At 33.0% G+C, this 20,831-nt stretch overlaps 2 protein-coding genes and 1 long non-coding RNA gene across 5 annotated transcripts in view; all 3 read right to left on the bottom strand.

The window, feature by feature from the left end:
* Window positions 2,435-3,004, bottom strand: LOC109361824. Its single transcript, XM_019607360.1, has one exon. The coding sequence runs from the start codon at window positions 3,002-3,004 to the stop codon at window positions 2,435-2,437; it is 570 nt and encodes a 189-aa protein (XP_019462905.1).
* LOC109361532 lies at window positions 9,930-13,459 on the bottom strand. Of its 3 annotated transcripts, none has more exons than XM_019607012.1 (4): window positions 12,991-13,459; window positions 11,866-11,935; window positions 11,686-11,775; window positions 9,930-10,057 (listed from the first exon to the last, which is right to left on the bottom strand). In XM_019607012.1, the coding sequence occupies exons 1-3, from the start codon at window positions 13,174-13,176 to the stop codon at window positions 11,726-11,728; spliced, it is 306 nt and encodes a 101-aa protein (XP_019462557.1). In that variant the 5' UTR covers window positions 13,177-13,459; the 3' UTR covers window positions 9,930-10,057; window positions 11,686-11,725. The 3 variants fall into 3 exon arrangements, with proteins under 3 accessions (XP_019462557.1, XP_019462558.1, XP_019462556.1); XM_019607013.1 differs by lacking the exon at window positions 9,930-10,057 and adding an exon at window positions 10,065-10,264 and having other exon boundaries at window positions 11,687-11,775; XM_019607011.1 differs by lacking the exon at window positions 9,930-10,057 and having other exon boundaries at window positions 11,045-11,775.
* LOC109361778 overlaps window positions 16,031-20,831 on the bottom strand; it is an 11,716-nt gene continuing 6,915 nt past the window's right edge. Inside the window, exons 2-3 of the long non-coding RNA XR_002109327.1 lie at window positions 19,189-19,191; window positions 16,031-16,042 (exon numbers count right to left, since the gene is read on the bottom strand). This is a non-coding gene — a long non-coding RNA (uncharacterized LOC109361778). The remainder of the gene's footprint in view (window positions 16,043-19,188; window positions 19,192-20,831) is intronic.

The following is a 20,831-nucleotide window of genomic DNA, read 5'->3' as shown; positions in this document are numbered from 1 at the left end:
TTGCACTCTGATACTTACACATACAAGGCTTTCCTTAATTTGTAGACTTTGCCTTCACACCCTTTCATTAAAAATCCTGGAGGTTGATTGACATACACTATGTCCTCAAGTGGACCATTGAGGAAGGCATATTTTACATCTAGCTGCCACATTTGCCACTTGTTCCTGCTTGCCAATGCCACAATTACTCTAACTGTCTCCAATCTTGCAACAGGAGAAAACACTTCTAAGAAGTCAATCCCCTCCCTTTGCATAAATCATTTTGCCACAAGTCTGGCCTTGTGCTTTGCTATGGTGCCATCAGGATTTGTTTTGGTTTTAAAAACCCATTTTACAGCAATATGAGTCTTATTTATTGGAGGTTGCACCAGTTCCCAAGTCTTGTTTTTGTTGATTGATCTTAGCTCCTCTTGCATAGCCTTATTCCAAACCTCACTACTTATTGCTTCATCAACTGAGATGGGCTATGCATATGCAAATAGTGCCATGAATTGTACTAGTTCTCCTTCATTATTAATAGCATCATTAGGTGAGATCAAGCAATCCCTTAATCTGGCAGGTAAGTTTCTGGTTCGTGAAGGCCTTCTTGAGTCAACTATCTCACCTTGTTCTTCCATCTGAGGCTCATTTTGAGGTTCAGTTTCAATCACTGTTAAAGGCTCATCCCTGCCATCATAATCTTTCCATTCAACAGGTACTTGTCCACAACTTGGAATTGGTCCTTGGTTTTCATTCTTCCAGGATCTTGACTCAATGAAGTACACATCTCTACCCAGCATCACTTGGTTTGTTCTTGGGTTGAGCAGCTTATATGACCCTATTAGGTGATATCCAACAAAGACCATTGCTTCACTTTTGTCATCTAATTTCCTCCTCTTTTGGTCAGGAATGTGTTTGTAGCATAGAGCTCCAAAAATTCTGAAGTGTCTTATTGATGGTTTGATCCCTGTCCATACCTCTTCAGGAACTTTGTGTGACAATTTCTTTGTTGGGCAATGATTCAAAACATATGCTGCAGTTGTTGCAGCTTCACCCCAGAGGCCTTGTGGCAAGTCTTTACTCCTAAGCATGCTCCTTACCATGTTCATGATTGTCCTATTTCTCATCTCAACAACCCCATCATGTTGAGGTGTATATGGTGCTGTAAATTCATGTATGATTCCATTTTGCTTGTAGAATTCTTTAAATCTCTTGAAGTAAACTCACCTCCTCCATCTGTCCTTAGAATTTTGAGTGATTTTTCAGACTGCTTTTCAACCATACATTTGAAGAGTTTGAAAGTGGCAAAAACATCACTTTTTGCCTTGATCAAGTATAGCCAGAGCTTCCTACTGAAATCATCTACGAATGTGAGGAAGTATTTGTTTCCACCAAGAGAAGGAACCTCCAAGGGTCCACATACATCTGAGTATACAACATGTAGTATGCTCTTTGCTCTAGATGTAGTGAACTTGTGGAAACTGGATCTTGATTTCTTGCTAACTATGCAACTATCACACACTCTTTTTGGTGTTTGTATTGAAGGCAAGCCAAGAACCAATTCTTTGGACTGCATAAGATTAAGGTCCTTGAAGTTAAGATGACCCAATCTCATGTGCCATAGCCAAGTCTCATCATCCAAGATTTCAGTGTTGAGGGATTGTGACTCAATTGCATTGAGATTCACTTTGGAAGGTCCTATTTTGAGTAAGAGGTGCCCTCAAAATTTTTCTTTCTGATTTGTCAAGAACCTCCATGTACCCATTCTGTATATTCACTGAGAAGCCTCTTTCAAGCAATTGTCCAAAACTTATGAGGTTGTTTTTCATGTTAGGAACCAACAACACATTAGTGATCATAGTTGTCTTTCGATCCTTCTTCTTTATTATTACATCTCCTATTCCTTCAGCTTGAATGGACCTGTTGTCAGCAAACTTGACCCTGCTTTTTTTGCTTGAGTCGAAGTTAACAAGCCAATCCCTATGACCTGTCATATGGTTAGAACAACCAGAATCAATGTACCAGGTTTCTTCACCTCTATCCTCTTGGCTTGTTGTCATCATCAATAGCACATTACTGTCATCATCCTTGGTTTCAATCTCTTCTTTCACCATATGAGCCTCATTATTGTGCATGTTGTGAGTGTCAAACTGATTTGGAAGTGTTTGACACTCATTGGAGAAGTGTCCAACTTTGTTACAGTTGAAACACTTAATTTTCTTTTTGTCCAGCTTCCTCTTTCCACCTCTCCAAGCATTGAAGCTACCTCTTCTTGTGAAGCTTGTAGGCTTTTCTTGATCGGGTCTTTCTTGTTCCATATTCAAGTGTCTAGCATTGTAATCTCTTCCTTTTCCTCAGTTTCTTGCTCCAGTTCTGCAATTATAACTTCCTCTTTGAAGACTTGTACTTGCAGTGCTTGTTCAGATGATTTTTCTGAATTTCTCTCAATGAGCCTCTACTCATGAGCCTCGAGGGAGCCTTGTAGCTCTTCCACCCTTATTTCTTCAAGTTTCTTAGACTCTTCAATAGCTACCACAATGTGATCAAAGCAAGGTGATAGTGTTCTCAAGATATTTTCTAAAATATTTTGGTCAGAGATCAATTCACCACATGCCTTCATGGCATTTGTTTGAGTGATGTTTCTGTTAAAATATTGTGCCACTCTCTCTTGTGATTCCATCTGCATCCACTCATATTGTCTTCTCATAGTTTGCAATCTAACCTTCTTTAATTGCTCTACCCCCTTGTTACATTTCTCCAAGATTCCCCAAATTTCTTGTGAGTTTTTGGCTGCTGCGATTTTCTCAAAGTGGGCTTCATCCACACATTGATGTGTTAAACACATAGCCTTGCAATTTCTTCTTTTGTTCTCCTTGTAAGTGGCTCGTTGTTGCTCTGTCGGTTCTACAATGAGATCTAGATATACATCTTCAACAATTTCCATGATTTCTTGAAAGCCCATAATTGCTTTCATTTGAATGCTCCACCGATTCCAATTTTTTCCATCAAGAATAGGAAGTGTCATTGTGAAGTTTGTGTTTGATTGTGCCAGGTTTATTTGTGAGAAGGGAAGAGAAGAGAAGAGAAGCTGAATGAGGATATTAGAAAATGAAGGGAGTTATTGTTGTATAACCTAAGCTCTGATACCAATTTGTTGGAGGCAAGAAACTCAAGAAGGTGTGTAGCAGAGAAGAAGAAGAAATTGAGTAAAGGAATTAAAGAGTAAGAGAAAGGGAACAACTTTTGAAATTGATTTTCTTGTGTAACTAACATAACTACATCAATGCTATTTATAGTAACCAATTGCTAACTAACAAAATTGACTTTCTATTTAAAGTACATGACTTAAAACTAACTTCTTCAACATCATTGTATTTTACTCTAAAATAAAATAATAAGAAAAACAATCCTAGCTAAATATACGTATGATTAAGTATAAGGAACATGCAATTTTCTCATTTATGTAGTGATATGTGATGATATGTTTGACGATAAATATAAAATAAGTAATAAGTAACATGATAGACTCTAATAGCCAATTTGCTCAAAACTCTATTGACTTCTGAATAATAGTTTGGTTGAGTCTTCGTGGAATTCTGAGAATGAATTATTAAACTTGATTAGGATTAACCGGTCTAATTAGTTTGATTAGGAATTCACCTAGTATGTTTGAGTTACTCATCAAATCAATTATGAACTAAAGTTCCTATGAACCGATTTGATTTTGTGAGTTTAAACATAATGTCAGTGACTTGATAGGTTAGACTGATTCAACTTGGTCAGGTTAATAAATTTTAAAAAACCTCAAAACTACATAATTTTAAGAGGAGATTTTTTATTATTTCAACATATTTGGAATTATGTTATAATTATTGTAATTATAGTTATTATTTGGTACATTATGTTGGAAAAATTGTTACTGTTTAATTAAGTTTAAAATTGAGCTTTGTATTTTTATTGTGATTAAAATGTTAAATTTATATTGTTTGATTATGTTTTTAATTTATTTGTGATATTTTATTGTAGTAGAATCTATCATGTTAATTATCTAATCAAATATATGTATAATGACAAATTTTTATATTTGACATAAAAAATATTATAATGAATTTATTAAATTCTTTATTATGTCCGAGTCAACATGACCCATTAATGAGATTAATGGCTCATTGAATCAATAACTCCACCTAGTGTTGGAATTTAGCTTCAATATAAGACAGACCGACGTAAATGAATAATGAAGGCGCAATTTAAAACACGTAAGTGATGCTAATAACAAGAGAAAATTGTCTTACCACTAAATAATATATTTTGGGCTGAGTAAATTACACTGACATTCCTGAGTTTTAATGAAATTATACAAATCACCCCTCCATTATTTACACTACAAACAACCCTTTAGGTTGTATACATATCTTATACTGATCACTCTTGTGTGAGAAATAAATGTGATTTTTGAACAAAAAAGGTGATAAAACAAAATATGGTATATTGTGGAAATAAAAATAAATAATTTTCGAGTCAATACATTTTCATTATTTTTTGTTCATTAGAGTATAATATAAGAGTGATTTAAATATGCCCTTAAAATCATTTATGCATGTTATATTGAACCAAAAATAATGAAAATGTATTGACTCGTATACTATCTAGACATGTCTCCACAATATATTATATTTTGTTTAACTTAATTACATTTATCATCATTTTTATTTAAAATATGCAAGAGTTTTTTTTGTATACGCAAAAAATGAAGATGTAATCTATATAATTTCACTAAAACTTAGATATGTGAATGTTGTAGATATTGGATATCGGAGTCCTCTTTTATCAACTAATTTAGGTGCCAGTGGTTTATTAATAATACTTCCTTCTCCATGTTGTTTTTACATCTCTATATTTAACATTATAAAGAAAGTTTTAAAAATTATTAAATAATATAAATATTTGATAATATGTTTGACTAAAATAACATTATTTAACTCACCTTAAAAATTAAATTGATTGGTAAGAATAATAAATAAATGTATCATCTGAAAATAAAGTATAGAAAAATTGGAAAAAGATGAAAAAAATAGTTTTCTGAACATTATTATAAGAACAGCGATTAAAGAAATATTAATATTAAATACATTATTTTAAAAGAAATGTTTTATACTAATTTGAAATAAATATTTTATACTAATTTGAAATAAATGTTTTATACTAATTTGAAATAAATATTTTACACTTTATGAGTTCCTTATCCATTGTACTTAGGATAATATTTAGTGAAACCCGTAATTAAAATTGTCATATAGTGGTGAAAATAAGAAGTATAAGAAAGTAAATTTGCATTGAAAAATGACGGATATATTAATTCAAGAATTAGTAAATTTAGTTTTCTAATATACAGTTTTCTCAGTTTAATTTCTTATATCTCAAGTTCTCACTGTTAAGGTTAATATAACCTTTTGGGTAAATGAAATGCAACTGACCAGGATATTTAACATATTATCTATACATCCCACTCCCACTTCCATTCAAAGAAGGTTAAAAATTCTTTTAGAAATAATCAGATATTTGAAGGACTACATTAGAACGTGGAATTTTGAAATCTATCAACCTCAAATCTTAATAATAGCACATCTTCTATACAAAAAATGTAATACTCTATATAATATTTATTATGATTGACCAAAAAATATTTGATTATTAAATTTTTGACTTATATTTATTTTTTAAACTAATCGCAACAAGTAATAGTGACACTTTTTGAGACATTAGATATGCTCCCATATCAATCCTTACTTATCTCATTCCACTTCCATGCTTCATACCTTTAATTCTTGATAAAAAAAATACTTAATTTAAATTAATCATTAAATTGTTAAATTAAGTATATTTTTTAAAACTTTTTGGGAGTAGATGTGCTCCCTATCTAAATACTTATCTCATTCCACTTCCATGCTTCCTACGTTTGATTAGTTTGATAGGATTCCTTTTGTTAGATATTTCAGTAAAATATCCTATTTTAAGTGTTAAAACATTGTGGGTGAATAATAAATGTACATAAAGTTCATGGATCTTGCCATAAAAACAATGACATAAGATTGTGAAAAAATATTGGTAATAAATCAATGTTTTACCAAGATGTATATTAGACTATGCTCCCAGAAAACAGAAAACAACAGGTGTGTTATTTTCTAGTGGAGTAGGGTTAGGCAAATTCTTTATTAAGATGCCGGTTGATGCTAGTTGACTCTTCAAACCTATAAATTTAACGAGTTTTGTGACTTGTCCTACAGGTTCCTGGGTGGGATGCATATTCGCTTTTAAAAAATTATATATTCAACATCACATTATTCTAATATTAAACCGTAATTTATCTATTCACCTTATTTTCATGGGTAAAGCTCATATCATGTACATTATACAACTTGCATTTTAAAATATAATTAACATGAATCTTTATCAAATTATAATGTTGATTCATTGAGAATACAATATCTTAACCATTTATCATGCTTCATGATGTATATAGAAGGCAAAACGGGCATTCTCTGCGAACACGCCTATATAGCTTGTATTTTTTGCAAGTAGGGATACAAATTTTACTTATTTGTCCGTTTCGCTCACCAAACCCACAGGCATTTCCTTTGGGCAATGCGAGTGGCCTGCGGGCAGCCCACCGACATAATTTAAATAAAAGTTAAGAAATTTTAAATTAGTTATAATGTAATGTGATTTTTAATCCCTAAAAAATTATAATCTAATGTGATTTGTTAAACTTCATATAAAATATCAAAGTTTTTGTTAAATTTTTGTCTTCAACTACTTTATATAATTTAATTTTATTTATTTTATGAATTTTTATTTTTTAATTATTTAACAATGCCTACAATCCGACCACATGCCCGTTTTAAAACGGATAGGAGATTGAATTTTGTCCATTAAGTCAATGTGACATTCCTGCACCCACTTAAATTTTTACAAGCATTTATGGACGTGGGCAAAATGGATCAGACAATTCGTTTTGCCATCTCTAGTGATATAGATTAATGCACATTAGGCAAAAGAAGACTTAACAATATTTGATATTAAAGTAAACACTCATTTGAGTCCAGCATGTTTTCAGTGAGCATCAACTTAGGACCTCATGTTTTATGTGAGCACCAACTTGGTCTCTAGTAAATATAAATTACCATTCTGACCCCAACTTTCTAAACGGTTACCTACGTTAGTCCCTCAATTAACCTGTGTCTATTATTGTTAATAGATCGCTGATGTAATACGTTAACTGCTCATATAGCGATTCCACACTAGAAAATTCTACCAAGTTGGTAAAACAACGTCACATCAAACTTCTTTTATTCTTTTTTAAAAATAAGACAACACAATATTATTTTGTATCGTCTTCTCTCCTCACTAGCGCTAAAAAACACTCATTTTAACATTTCAATTTCCATTAATGCATCATGTTAATGTTAATAAGTGGGTTAATAGAGGAACTAACATGAGTTACAATTTTGAAAGTTATGGATCGGATCAGATTAGTAATTATATTTATCAGGGACTAACTTACGGAAAACAAGAGAGACCTGTTTATTTTTATATTATTTGAACTTTCTTATGCCAATAGATGAATGAGTTCATGACTTGGCCTTGAGATTTAGCAAAATTTTGTTACCACATGCTTTATTTAATTTTGACATTGATTTTGTAAATATATTTCGAGCTTAATAATGTCTTCTAAAGTTAAAATGTTCCTTAAAAAAACGTTAAAATGTTAGAATCTCTACATGCATGCATGCACTTTACTATAGCCTACAATTTAGAGGAGTCAAATCCCAAAACATAGATTATTGAATGGGGTGTTGATCTAGTAATATAAGGCTCTGCTAGATCCCTAGATGACTTAAAAGTCAAGGGTTCGATTATTGGGAGCTACATTTGTTGGAAGTGACAATCACACACCCCGAAAGAGATTAGTTCCTCTCCGAAAAGAGTGAGGGGATAACCTTAGTAGTAAAAAAAAAAAAAAAAAGAATATTGAAGGGCAACAAAAAATTCAAACTAATTACTGTCTAAAGTAACAAAGATAGGAGACACTGTTAAGAAGCCTTTACATTGTTCAACTAATATCAGGCATAAGAATGAAGTCCATTCCAGGCTGAACTAACATTATATGTAGGGGAGCTAACTATCAAAGCAACTTCATAAAGCAGTACTTCTAATTTTCATTGAAAAAAATAGAGTATCAAATAATACAGAAATCAGAAACTGGAAGTGTAATGGCGAGTTACACGAACATTCCCGGTGATTATGCATAAGCAGGATGCCGAGCGGGCTAAGAAACAAAAAAAAACACAAGATTAATGTATCAGAAAGGGTAGTTTAACAAGATAAAACCAAGAAACAAGTACAAAGCAAAGTAGGACACATGGTTTCATTTGGTTTAGCACTTAGCACTTGTGAAAGATTGGGATGATAAGGAACTTAAATTCTACATCTCTCATCATCCAAAACCCAAAAAGTCACAGCTATATCAGTATATGCTGTACAACCAAAAACTTAAGAAAAAAACATTAACAAGAGTCCCGTCATTTCTGTAGGAGCCTTGTCTGAAATGAAAGTGAAGCACAACAACTTAGTAGTTAGTGATACATCATTGTGATTCGGTGTTACACCACAATTACGGTGTGATGCGGTTACGGTAGTTACCACAATTGCAATATTGTGGTCACATCACGTGATGTGATCCTCAATGTAAATCAATGGCGACAACATCAGCATCAGCTGATACCATTAGTAAAAAATTGCCTAATTTAGAAGGAACAACACAAACCTTTTATTAATATGCTCCTCTCATTCAATTTACAAACAAAGAAATCAGCATATATATATAGAACCATCTTCACTGCAGTAAAAGATGGCTTCAGAAACCAAGAAACAGGGTAGTTAACCCAGTTTGTTAATTGTTATGCCCCAGAAGTTTCCAAATATTATCTGCCTATTCAATATTATGTTTTACTATATAGTTTCAAGTCAGCATATTTCACTTTGACATGGTAGAATCACTATAATGTATTTTCAGATTTCTTGCAATCAGTGGATTCACAGAAAGAAGAAAACCCTTGCTTTGCTTCTACACTTAAAAAGGTTTTGCCACAGTACATAATTATTTGGGATATGATAAGATTGTCATGGTTTCATTTGTGAATCGTATGAATAATTAAAATGACAACCATATGGTGATTCAATATTGTTGTTCCAATTTGCCTATATATAATTACCTTACCGTTTCAGCGGAATCTCTAATTGAGTTCATACTCATTCCAAACCATAAATAGACAGGGGTTCTATATTTATTCAAGAGTTTCTCTCATATTCAGACACAGCAAATGATATAAGTACAAGAACTGAAGTAGTTTTCTCACGAACACTACTCAACTTAGAGAAGATACCTTCATAATGCACTTGTGCAGGGTAAAATGGATCTGAAGGAAAATCAACAGAAAAACAAGAAGATGCTGAAAGTATAACTTCTCAATCTAACCATCTCCAAAGTCTACCAATACTAAGTTTAACCATCAACTTAAAAGTCAGCTTGTAAAACAATCCTAAATATTTCAGTTCAAATTAAGCAAATCAAAGCATTGGACGTCAAGTAACATAGTGAACAAAGGATAAGTGTAACCATGAAACCAAAGAGATATAATTAAGATGATTTAAAATAACCAATATAGAAATAGGATTGTTAGTCGATAACCTTAGTAGTAAAAAAAAAAAAAAAAGAATATTGAAGGGCAACAAAAAATTCAAACTAATTACTGTCTAAAGTAACAAAGATAGGAGACACTGTTAAGAAGCCTTTACATTGTTCAACTAATATCAGGCATAAGAATGAAGTCCATTCCAGGCTGAACTAACATTATATGTAGGGGAGCTAACTATCAAAGCAACTTCATAAAGCAGTACTTCTAATTTTCATTGAAAAAAATAGAGTATCAAATAATACAGAAATCAGAAACTGGAAGTGTAATGGCGAGTTACACGAACATTCCCGGTGATTATGCATAAGCAGGATGCCGAGCGGGCTAAGAAACAAAAAAAAACACAAGATTAATGTATCAGAAAGGGTAGTTTAACAAGATAAAACCAAGAAACAAGTACAAAGCAAAGTAGGACACATGGTTTCATTTGGTTTAGCACTTAGCACTTGTGAAAGATTGGGATGATAAGGAACTTAAATTCTACATCTCTCATCATCCAAAACCCAAAAAGTCACAGCTATATCAGTATATGCTGTACAACCAAAAACTTAAGAAAAAAACATTAACAAGAGTCCCGTCATTTCTGTAGGAGCCTTGTCTGAAATGAAAGTGAAGCACAACAACTTAGTAGTTAGTGATACATCATTGTGATTCGGTGTTACACCACAATTACGGTGTGATGCGGTTACGGTAGTTACCACAATTGCAATATTGTGGTCACATCACGTGATGTGATCCTCAATGTAAATCAATGGCGACAACATCAGCATCAGCTGATACCATTAGTAAAAAATTGCCTAATTTAGAAGGAACAACACAAACCTTTTATTAATATGCTCCTCTCATTCAATTTACAAACAAAGAAATCAGCATATATATATAGAACCATCTTCACTGCAGTAAAAGATGGCTTCAGAAACCAAGAAACAGGGTAGTTAACCCAGTTTGTTAATTGTTATGCCCCAGAAGTTTCCAAATATTATCTGCCTATTCAATATTATGTTTTACTATATAGTTTCAAGTCAGCATATTTCACTTTGACATGGTAGAATCACTATAATGTATTTTCAGATTTCTTGCAATCAGTGGATTCACAGAAAGAAGAAAACCCTTGCTTTGCTTCTACACTTAAAAAGGTTTTGCCACAGTACATAATTATTTGGGATATGATAAGATTGTCATGGTTTCATTTGTGAATCGTATGAATAATTAAAATGACAACCATATGGTGATTCAATATTGTTGTTCCAATTTGCCTATATATAATTACCTTACCGTTTCAGCGGAATCTCTAATTGAGTTCATACTCATTCCAAACCATAAATAGACAGGGGTTCTATATTTATTCAAGAGTTTCTCTCATATTCAGACACAGCAAATGATATAAGTACAAGAACTGAAGTAGTTTTCTCACGAACACTACTCAACTTAGAGAAGATACCTTCATAATGCACTTGTGCAGGGTAAAATGGATCTGAAGGAAAATCAACAGAAAAACAAGAAGATGCTGAAAGTATAACTTCTCAATCTAACCATCTCCAAAGTCTACCAATACTAAGTTTAACCATCAACTTAAAAGTCAGCTTGTAAAACAATCCTAAATATTTCAGTTCAAATTAAGCAAATCAAAGCATTGGACGTCAAGTAACATAGTGAACAAAGGATAAGTGTAACCATGAAACCAAAGAGATATAATTAAGATGATTTAAAATAACCAATATAGAAATAGGATTGTTAGTCTCTCTTGTTTGTTCATGTTATTTGCTATCCTGCTATAGTGTTTTTGGGATATCGCAATCCGTGATTGATAACTATGACTATGATCTACCCAAGTAGGAAGAACAAGCCAACATCTTTGTAATTTCAAACTTCACGTTAAATCATCACAGCAATAAAAATGGCCCAAAAAGAACATGTCAGATAGACAACAAGGATAAATTGAGATCAGCTCACCATTCATAATTTTAGGCATGAAACCAAATTAAGCCGTCTCAAGAATTCTCCTTCAATTCTTCAGAATCAGAGTCACTTGCATTATAACCTAGCGAAATTGCATCAAACAAAAAGTTACACTAAATTAGAGAGGAAAAGAAAACGAATCTTATGGCAATAACAAGGAAGGAGGGCTTACCAGGGTGCTTATCACCAACTTTCCAAACTGCAGACCTAGTCTTTGATGCTTTGGTCAGCCAATAATTCCCCTTAATTGACCAACAAAAAACAAATACATCTTAGATTCAACACATTGTTAATCTATCATTGAAAATTGCATCATTCCTATTTGAATTCAACTAATGGCCCGTAAAACCTCTATATTTCACAGATTCACTTCTGCAATCACTTTTATGTATTTAAATGATGAAATTGATAAAACAAATAAACCAGCTTCACTATTATGACAAAACTTTAACCTTAAAGTTACCACCCCCACCTCTTTAAAAATACTTTATGTTGTTACTTCTATCTTCGGCGCAACTGTAAGGTCGCTGCTTAATGACCATGAGGCAAACAATTCAAATCTTGGAAACAGTCTCTCCGCAATTGTAAGGCTGCGTACATATATTCTTCATGGATCCTACTAGGTGGTAGCCTTGTGCAGTGAGCCACCCTTTTGCTTCCATCTATGATGGAACTTTTCATATAATTACTTAAGAAACATGAATTAAGAACAAAAGAGGGACTGCATTCCCCCAATAATGGGCAACTTATTCTTCTTTCTGAATCATCACATTGAGGGGAAAGAAAAACAAGTAGCTTTTTCGGCGCACGGACAGAATAGGATGGAAGGTGATGCCCTGTTTAGTTGGTTCCACCCTCTTAGTGGAACTCAAAGGTTCCACTTATTTAATCTCATGTCGTCATGTTCTATTGATAAAATATATAAATACTATATATAAGTTCTATTTATTTTTTGGGTATAACTAAAGGTATCTCCTCATCCTATGTGTATGAAACTAATCCCAAACTTCGGGATGCGTGACTATCCCTCCCAACAAGTATCATTCTCAGGAATCGAATAGGGTCCACTTATTTAATCTCATGTCATCGTGTTCTATTTATAAAATATATATAAATACTATCTATAACCCATATGTTTCTAACACATCTACCAAATGCTATCTAATGCTTTGAGTTGTTCAAGAACTCTTAACTCATGAGCAGCAAAATCTAAAACCCAAACAAACTAGTGAATCCAGTAACAGTTAATTCATTGAATTAGAAGACTAAATAAAGAAGCAACAAAAAAAAAACACACCTTTTCTGCATCTTTGGTGACCCCATAACCACTGTAGTACATTTGACCAACCAACACCTGCATGTTAATATCTCCAGCTTTAGCCTCCTTCATTGTGTCCGTGAACCACCGCTTCACACAATCCGCCACCACCTCCGATAGCGGAAAGCGCCCACTTTTTTCTCCCGTGGTGGTTGTGCCCTCCATATATATCCCTTTCAATCACTTAACAATTCAAACTTCAAGTGTAGAACCTTGGTTTTCGTGTTTTTCTGAGAAGTGGGGTTTTCTGATAGCAGGGGCGAAATGGTGATTTTCTATATGGAATTTGTTGAAGAAAAATCATGGGTATTTATCAGATTGAATCAAAATGTAGAACCCACGCCAGAAATGCAACATGGGTTTGCAAAGTTTTTCCGTTTTTTGTTTGGGTGTTTTTGAGCTTCATCTGCTGCTATCTGAAGATCGAAGATCATTTTTGGGATCGATTAGTAATTAATATTTGTAATGATTATTATTGCGATTAGATTACAGCACATTAACATGGAATATGGATAGTCTCTATTAATGGATAGACAAATACTTCAATTACTTCATATTTTTAATGACAAATATGTTATTTTATTATACGATTAAATTTTCTTTAGTTTTTTAAACACTTTCCATTTCCATTAATGGAGAGAATCCATACTCATACGTGTCGGCCTCAGTTATAAGATATCACTATGTAAAAGTAAAAAATGTCTAACAGGTACATAGTTACTTGAATAGATAAAATTTTTGTATCACGATTTTATCCTTCTTGTTATTTACACGCAAAAGAGAATAAATTAAGTAGATAAGTTATTTCCGCCTATTAAAATTATGGCATGTGTCTTATATAATTATTTTGTATAAAAATATTTCTAAAAATTAAACAAAATAATACGCATGTCATACTTTTAGTGGTTTGAAAAAATAAATTATCTCATAGTATGAAAAAATATTTTATTCTCAATGCAAAATACTCCTAAATAAACATTCAAGTAATTGACATGAATAATTTTATTTAATACCATGGTGATATATAACTTTTGTAAATTGTACGATGCAAATATTTGCAATAATTGGATGCAAAAAATGTTATAAAATTACTTTAGATTACTTTTTACATGTAGAATATATTAAAGTTCTTTAAAACACTTAAAAATTAAACAACTTAACCTCTTTATGCTTTATTCTTCTTATACAATTATACAAAGATATCTTACATCTTTATCCAATTTTTTAGATAAGGAAGATTACACTTTTGAATGAGTGTCAAGATACAATCAAATCAAAGATTAAATGCTTATTTTTCTTAGAAGATACTTCTTTTGTAATAATTTATATCATATAGAAACTTTATACTCAATCCTAAACTATTACCAAAATCAATGATGTAAAAACCGTACCGTACCGACCGGAAAACTGGCAAATTGGACCCCTAACTGGTATGGTACAGATGTTGAACCGGTCAAGTATCAAAATCGTCAAAAACCAGTCAAAACAGGTGAACCTGCCGGTATTTGTCTAAACCGGTCGGTTTATACACATTTTTTTAAAAAAAAAACTTGAAAACCCATTACAAGGTGACTCATCTTTCCAACCCTTATTCAATACTTCAAGGCACATGTTTCCAAGGTATACTTAGATTACACCTTTTGGTTCATAACATTCATGTGTAATCTTAGTGACATTTGTGTAATCTTACAGTACTGTCTGAAGATAAGATTTGATACAAAAATATAATCTCGATATAAGACAACTTTGACTCCTTGGTGTTAAATGTTAAAACTCCAAATTTATTTGTTTTGTAGAGTGAGTTATTAACTTGTGTCATTTATTTATATTTTGTGGTTATTAAGTGATACTTTTGGATTTGATATATCTTTTGTAATTTAGATTTTGAATTTGTTAAAGACTTAAAGTTGTTTGTTTATGTGAATTTTGAGTAGATTATGAATATGAATTATAAATATGAGTATCTACCTATTTGAACTTTTTTTGTGATACGTTTATATATATAAATATAAGCAGATATATTCGGTTTAACCGACATGCAGTTTAATTACTAAACCACCGGTTGAACCACTAAACTATCTGTTGAACTACTGTACCACTATACCAGTACCCTGACCAGTTTGATAACTGGTACGGTTGTAACAACACTAGCCAAAATCATAATATTATGTATAATTAAATATTCAAACAAAATTATAATATTATCTCAATACAAAAAATTGTGATATAATTCCCTCAAACGAAATACATAAAAATTTAATATTCAATATTAGAAAATAAAAATGCAGGTTAGCAAGTACAAAATATCTGTTGGCACACTAGTATTTTATAATTATTATAATAAATTTATAAAATAATTCAATTATTAAAATAATTTAATTATATTATAAATAAGTACCTAGTACAATGTTCAAATCTTTAATGCGTCATTTTAAAACTTAAGAAGAAAATTTCATTTGCAAACCAATTTTGTCTAGTACGATATAATATAAGTTTAGAATGATTTAATTATATATCTATACTATTGATAAAGCAAAAACAAGTTGCAACTATCATGCATGACATAATTTTTATATGGGAATAAAATATCTCCTGGTGTGAAGAAATAATATATCTCCTGAAACTAGTTAAATGTTGACATGTGACTCTTTAACTCATTTAAATATTAACACATGTCTCTTATATACTCTCCTCATTTTCTCACTTAAATGTTGCATGAATTATTATTAAGAGAATAAATAGAGGAATTATGTGTCAACATTTAACTGGTTTAAGGAGATAAAGTTATCTACAGAAACACAAAAATGTTAGAATTTCTGACAATTAGTGGGTCACAAATATAATTCTATAATTGTGTTATGACCATTATTTAATTAGCCAAAAATATAAAATGATCTTCAATAATTAATTTGGTGGCTAAGGGCATATGTGTCATGAAATATTATAAGTGTAGATACATTCGGGCAATTTCTGATTTGATGAAGGGACTGAATTAGAACTATTGCAACTTAAGTAGTAACCGCTTCGGTTACTTATATGGGTTATTGTCCCCATTTGTAGAGCAATGGGTTTTGGTGAGTAACGGATGAGGCAATAGGTGTGTTGATAAACAAGGACTTGTCCATAAGGCAAACACACCATAAGAATTGCACTAGTGAATTCAGAATCACTTGGAGCATAACACCTCTCACTTTGGCTTTCTTATTCCCCTATAGAGAAGCATAAGGAAAACCATAAGACGCTCTAACATCTAGAAGATCATCACACCCTCATACCTTCGAGATTTCAAATGGCTAATCAATGTATGTTTTTCTTCATCACCATGAAATCAATTGGTGTTTCTTCGGTCTGGATCATGGTTGTTCCATTTGGGTTTATGTATGGGCATAAACATTTGGTTATAGGAACAAAACCATGATCATTAGGGTTTCCGCATTCAATCTAAGGATTATAGATGGAAAATCTCCATCAAGTGGTATCAGAGCGACCCTAATTTGATTCATGTGTGAAATTAGGTTTCTCTTTTCTTCCCCAAAATCTGGATTGATTTAGGGTTTTGATGTTTTATGTATGCCATGGATCGTTTAGGATAGAAATTGACTGTTTTTCATGTGCACATATATATATATATAGATTCGAAATGAATCAATGTCTTTTCTGGTGTTTTTTTCTTGAATTTTGGGGTGATTTTTCGGAGAAGAACGATGTAGAAATTGCCCTGTTCGTTTTCTGTCGCAGAGCTCTCGCTCAGGCGAGAGTGTCTCGCCCAAGCGAGAGTACCTCGCTCAGGCGAGAGTGTCTCACCCAAGCGAGAGCTAAACAGAAGCATTGACTTTTATTACGCTCAAGCGAGAGTACCTCACTCAAACAAGAGTACCTCGCTCCAACGAGAACTGAACAAAAGCTTTGTCTTCTATTGAGCCCAGGCGAGAGTACCTCGCCCAAGCGAGAGTACAATAAGATTTGTGGGTTTGGTATCTTTGTGCATTGACTTTAATTGTTATTTGGTTGTCCATTAAGTTGTCTGTTATTTCAAGTGAGCCAATTGAAGTGAAATGTCGCCAAAGTGACCCCTTTCATGGATATAACTCATGAGGAATATTGGATGTAAGTGTGTATGATCATTCATGCGAGTATTAATTGGCCCAAAGGAAAGTTAATATTTGGCCGAAGATCATAGACACCTGTGATGATAAACATGTTATAATTCTAAATTTCATGTGACTGATGAATCAATCCAAAGAGGGATTCGTCAGTTGACATGCCTTATTATAAATGTTTGATCATTACAACAAGAGTACCACTTGTAGTTAATATCACTGTCCAAAGACTTGATATTAATGGTGCACTAGGTATCTTGAATTGGACATACCATTGTTTAAGCACATTGATAATTTTAGGTTGTGAGCATATTTTAATATTTTGTCTTTTGTCTGATTCAGCTACATCAATTGCTTCTATATCTGCAAATTTGAATTCGATTCCGGTCCTTAATGGAGAAAATTTTAAGGACTAGAAAGAGAACATGGAAATTGTTCTTGGCTGCATGGATCTAGACTATGCATTAAGGGTAGAGCAACCCCCTTCTCCTTCGGAATTCAGTGCCTCTGAAGAGAGGAAGGATTATGAGAAGTGGGATCGCTCTAATCGCATGAGTCTGATGATTATTAAGCGCGACATTCCAGAGGTCTTTAGGGGTATTATCTCGGATGAGATAAATAGTGCCAAAGTTTTCCTTGTTGAGATTGAAAAACGCTTTGCAAAGAGCGATAAGGCGGAAACAAGTACTCTGTTACAGAACTTGATTTCCATGAGGTATCAAGGCAATGGAAACATAAGGGAATACATTATGGGAATGTCCAATATTGCTTCAACAGTGACCATAAAATGACATTTTTCCTAATTTAGAACCAAATTTGTCTGTTCGCATCTTTCCAAAGCTGTCTCCAAATTTGTCAAGCTAGCTTCAAAGGAGTCTCCGAATACGGAAAAATCATCCATGAAGATCTTGATGCATTTCTCCACCAAATCAGCGAAGATATCCAGCATGCATCTTTGAAAAGTTGCAGGAGCATTACATAGTCCGAATGGTATTTTTCTGTATGCGTAAACACCAAATGGACATGTGAATGCCGTCTTTTTTGGTCCAATGGCTCCATAGAAATTTTATTGTATCCAGAGTACCCATCCAGGAAACAGTAGAAAGCTCTTCCGGCTAATGTTTCCAACATTTGATCCATGAAGGGCAAGGGAAAATGGTCTTTTCTTGGGGCGGCATTAAGTTTGTAGTAATCCATACCAACTCTCCAACCAGTAACAGCTCTGGTTGGAATCAATTCATTGTTCTTATTTCAGATTACCGTCATTCCTCCTCTTTTCGGCACCACTTGGACCGAACTTACCCATTTGCTATCTAAAATGGTGTAAATCATGCCAGCTTCTAACATTTTCTCAATTTCTTTCCTCACCACTTCCTTCATTCTCGGATTAAATCTCCTTTGTGGTTGAGCACAAGGTTTTTAATCATGTCCCATCATAATTTTGTGCATGCAATATGATGGACTGATGCCTTTGAGATCTTTTAATGTCCATCCGAGTGCTGCTTGATGCTTTTTCAAGACTTGTATAAGTTTTTCTTCTTCCAATTTGGACAGCTTACTTTTGATAATTACTGGACTGTTGGCTTCTCCATTTAAGAAAACATATTTTAAATGAGACGGAAACTCTTTCAATTCCAGTTTTGGTTCTTTCTCTGCTGGTCCACTTGGATTTTGGTGAAGAATCAATTCATCAGAAAAGTGTTTGATGATTTATTCCTCCACTTTATTTTCTTGGATCTCCAAGGATTTGTCAGGTTTAGGGTGTTATGCATAAATTTCTTCAACAACATCTAGTTGCAAACCTTGCCCTTTATCCTTCGGATGATGCATTGCATGGAAAATGTTAAACTCAATTTCGTCGTTTGCAACTCGGACTAATAATTTGCCATTTTCCATGTCAATCCCCCTTTTTGTAGTCCTCATAAAGGGTCTCCCTAGTATGAGTGGGATCTCCACATCTTCGGAAATGTCAATGACCGCAAAATCAACCGGGATCAAGAATTTGTCCACTTTGACCAAAACATCCTCTACAACCCCTTCAGGATATTTATTTGATCTATCTGCTATTTGCAAGGACATCCTTGCAGGTTTTAATTGTATTCCTCAAATTATTTTCATCATTGACAGTGACATCAAACTCACGTTGGCTCCAAGATCAACGAGAGCTTTGGCTACAGACACATTTCTTATAGTGACAGGAATGGTCACACTTCCTGGGTCTTTCGATTTATGAGGAATGTTTGCTTGAAGAACAACACTACAAGTGGCATTGAGTGAAACAACTTCCTTTTCCTGGTAACTCCATTTTTTTGGATAACAATTCTTTCATGAACTTGGAGTAAATTGGCATTTGCTCCAAGGCCTCAGCAAATGGGATGTTGATTTGCAGAGTTTTGAATATTTCCATCAATCTTGCGAACTGTTCTTCTTTCTTGGCTTTTAATGGAGCTACCGGGTAGGGTATTTTGTCTGTACTAGTGGGTGTTGTTTTTCTTCTCTTCTTACCTCACTAGTCTCTTTTTCTTTTTCTTCTTTATTTTTATTTTGTTCTTCTAATCTCTCCTTTTGTTTTTCAACTCCACCTACTATCTTCCCACTTCTAGTTGTAATACTTTCACAACATTCTGACTTGACCAAATAAGTTCTTGTCAAGTTGTTGATTTGTTCTTCTATTTTAGTGAGAGCATCATTGGTGTTCTGCTGATGGTTAATAGTGGTTTGCATGAACTGGTTGAGAATTTTCTCTAGTTCGTCATGATAAGTATGAGTTGATTGGAAGGCATATACATTCTGGTTGTTTGCACAATCATTACACCAAAAACTTACTCTGTTGGTTTGCTCTATTTGTTTAGGCAGATCTTGAAGTTTTTGATGGACCGAATTGAGTTTAAGTTGAAATTCTTTCATGAATTGCTCAATTTCTTGTTGTAAATCAACATGTTGGTCCATTTCTGAAAATTTGAGATCAAAACGAACCATTTTGTCTATTTTCAAAAGAAAAGAGATTAATATGTAAAGAAAACATAATTTACATTTTTCGTGTACAAATTCAAAATGATTTGTACAAAAGAAAAAATAAATTTATGCACAATTATTTGATGAATGACATATAAATATGAAATGGTCTATTATTAAAGTAATTCCCCGGCAACGACGCCAATTTGTTGAAAGATATTTTATTCGTCGAGCTTTCCCCTCTCAACAAATCGTCCCTAGCAACGACGCCAATTTGTTGAAAGGTTATTACTCTCATTTTCGGTGTGTTCTTTATTTGATTAAGTAAGTAAACTCAGTTTTATTCTTTGTTCGCCATCTCGGCTTTGTTGAAATAAATTCCAACGCCGGTATAATGGTTTCAAGAATATTACAGTTACAACTTACTTCTTAATAATCATGTGAATGAGTTATTCCTTCTTTACCCCATCTGGGCTTTGTTAGAATAAATTCTAACGCCGGTACAATGGTATCGAAGCAATCTCTTATTACATAACTATTAAGACCTCTGAATACCATCTCGGTTTTGTGAAATAAATTTCAACACCGGTTTAATGGTATTCTAATGTACAAAAGTGATGAATAGTTAGTTGTTAGAAACAAATAAATAAATAAAGAACAAAAGAATAATAAGTTTAAGTGATATTTATTTATTTACTCCCTTTCGGGTTCCTTTTATTAACAAACCAAACTTCTTCCTTAAGGAAGGTTGATATTAAAGAATAA

The sequence above is a fragment of the Lupinus angustifolius genome, chromosome LG12, assembly GCF_001865875.1.
Source record: "Lupinus angustifolius cultivar Tanjil chromosome LG12, LupAngTanjil_v1.0, whole genome shotgun sequence".
Lineage (NCBI taxonomy): Eukaryota > Viridiplantae > Streptophyta > Magnoliopsida > Fabales > Fabaceae > Lupinus > Lupinus angustifolius.
The sequence above is the reverse complement of the archived record's forward strand: the minus strand, read 5'-3'. Positions and strand labels throughout refer to the sequence as shown.

What these genes read in the sequence shown, in the direction of transcription:
- LOC109361824 (XM_019607360.1), bottom strand. Translation starts at nt 3,004, where the DNA reads ATGACACTTCCTATTCTTGATGGAAAAAATTGGAATCGGTGGAGCATT.
- LOC109361532 (XM_019607012.1), bottom strand. Translation starts at nt 13,176, where the DNA reads ATGGAGGGCACAACCACCACGGGAGAAAAAAGTGGGCGCTTTCCGCTA. An exon ending in TCACCAAAGATGCAGAAAAG is followed by an intron (nt 11,936 to 12,990) that starts GTGTGTTTTTTT and finishes TGGTCAATTAAG; the next exon opens with GGGAATTATTGGCTGACCAA. An exon ending in AGTTGGTGATAAGCACCCTG is followed by an intron (nt 11,776 to 11,865) that starts GTAAGCCCTCCT and finishes CAATTTCGCTAG; the next exon opens with GTTATAATGCAAGTGACTCT.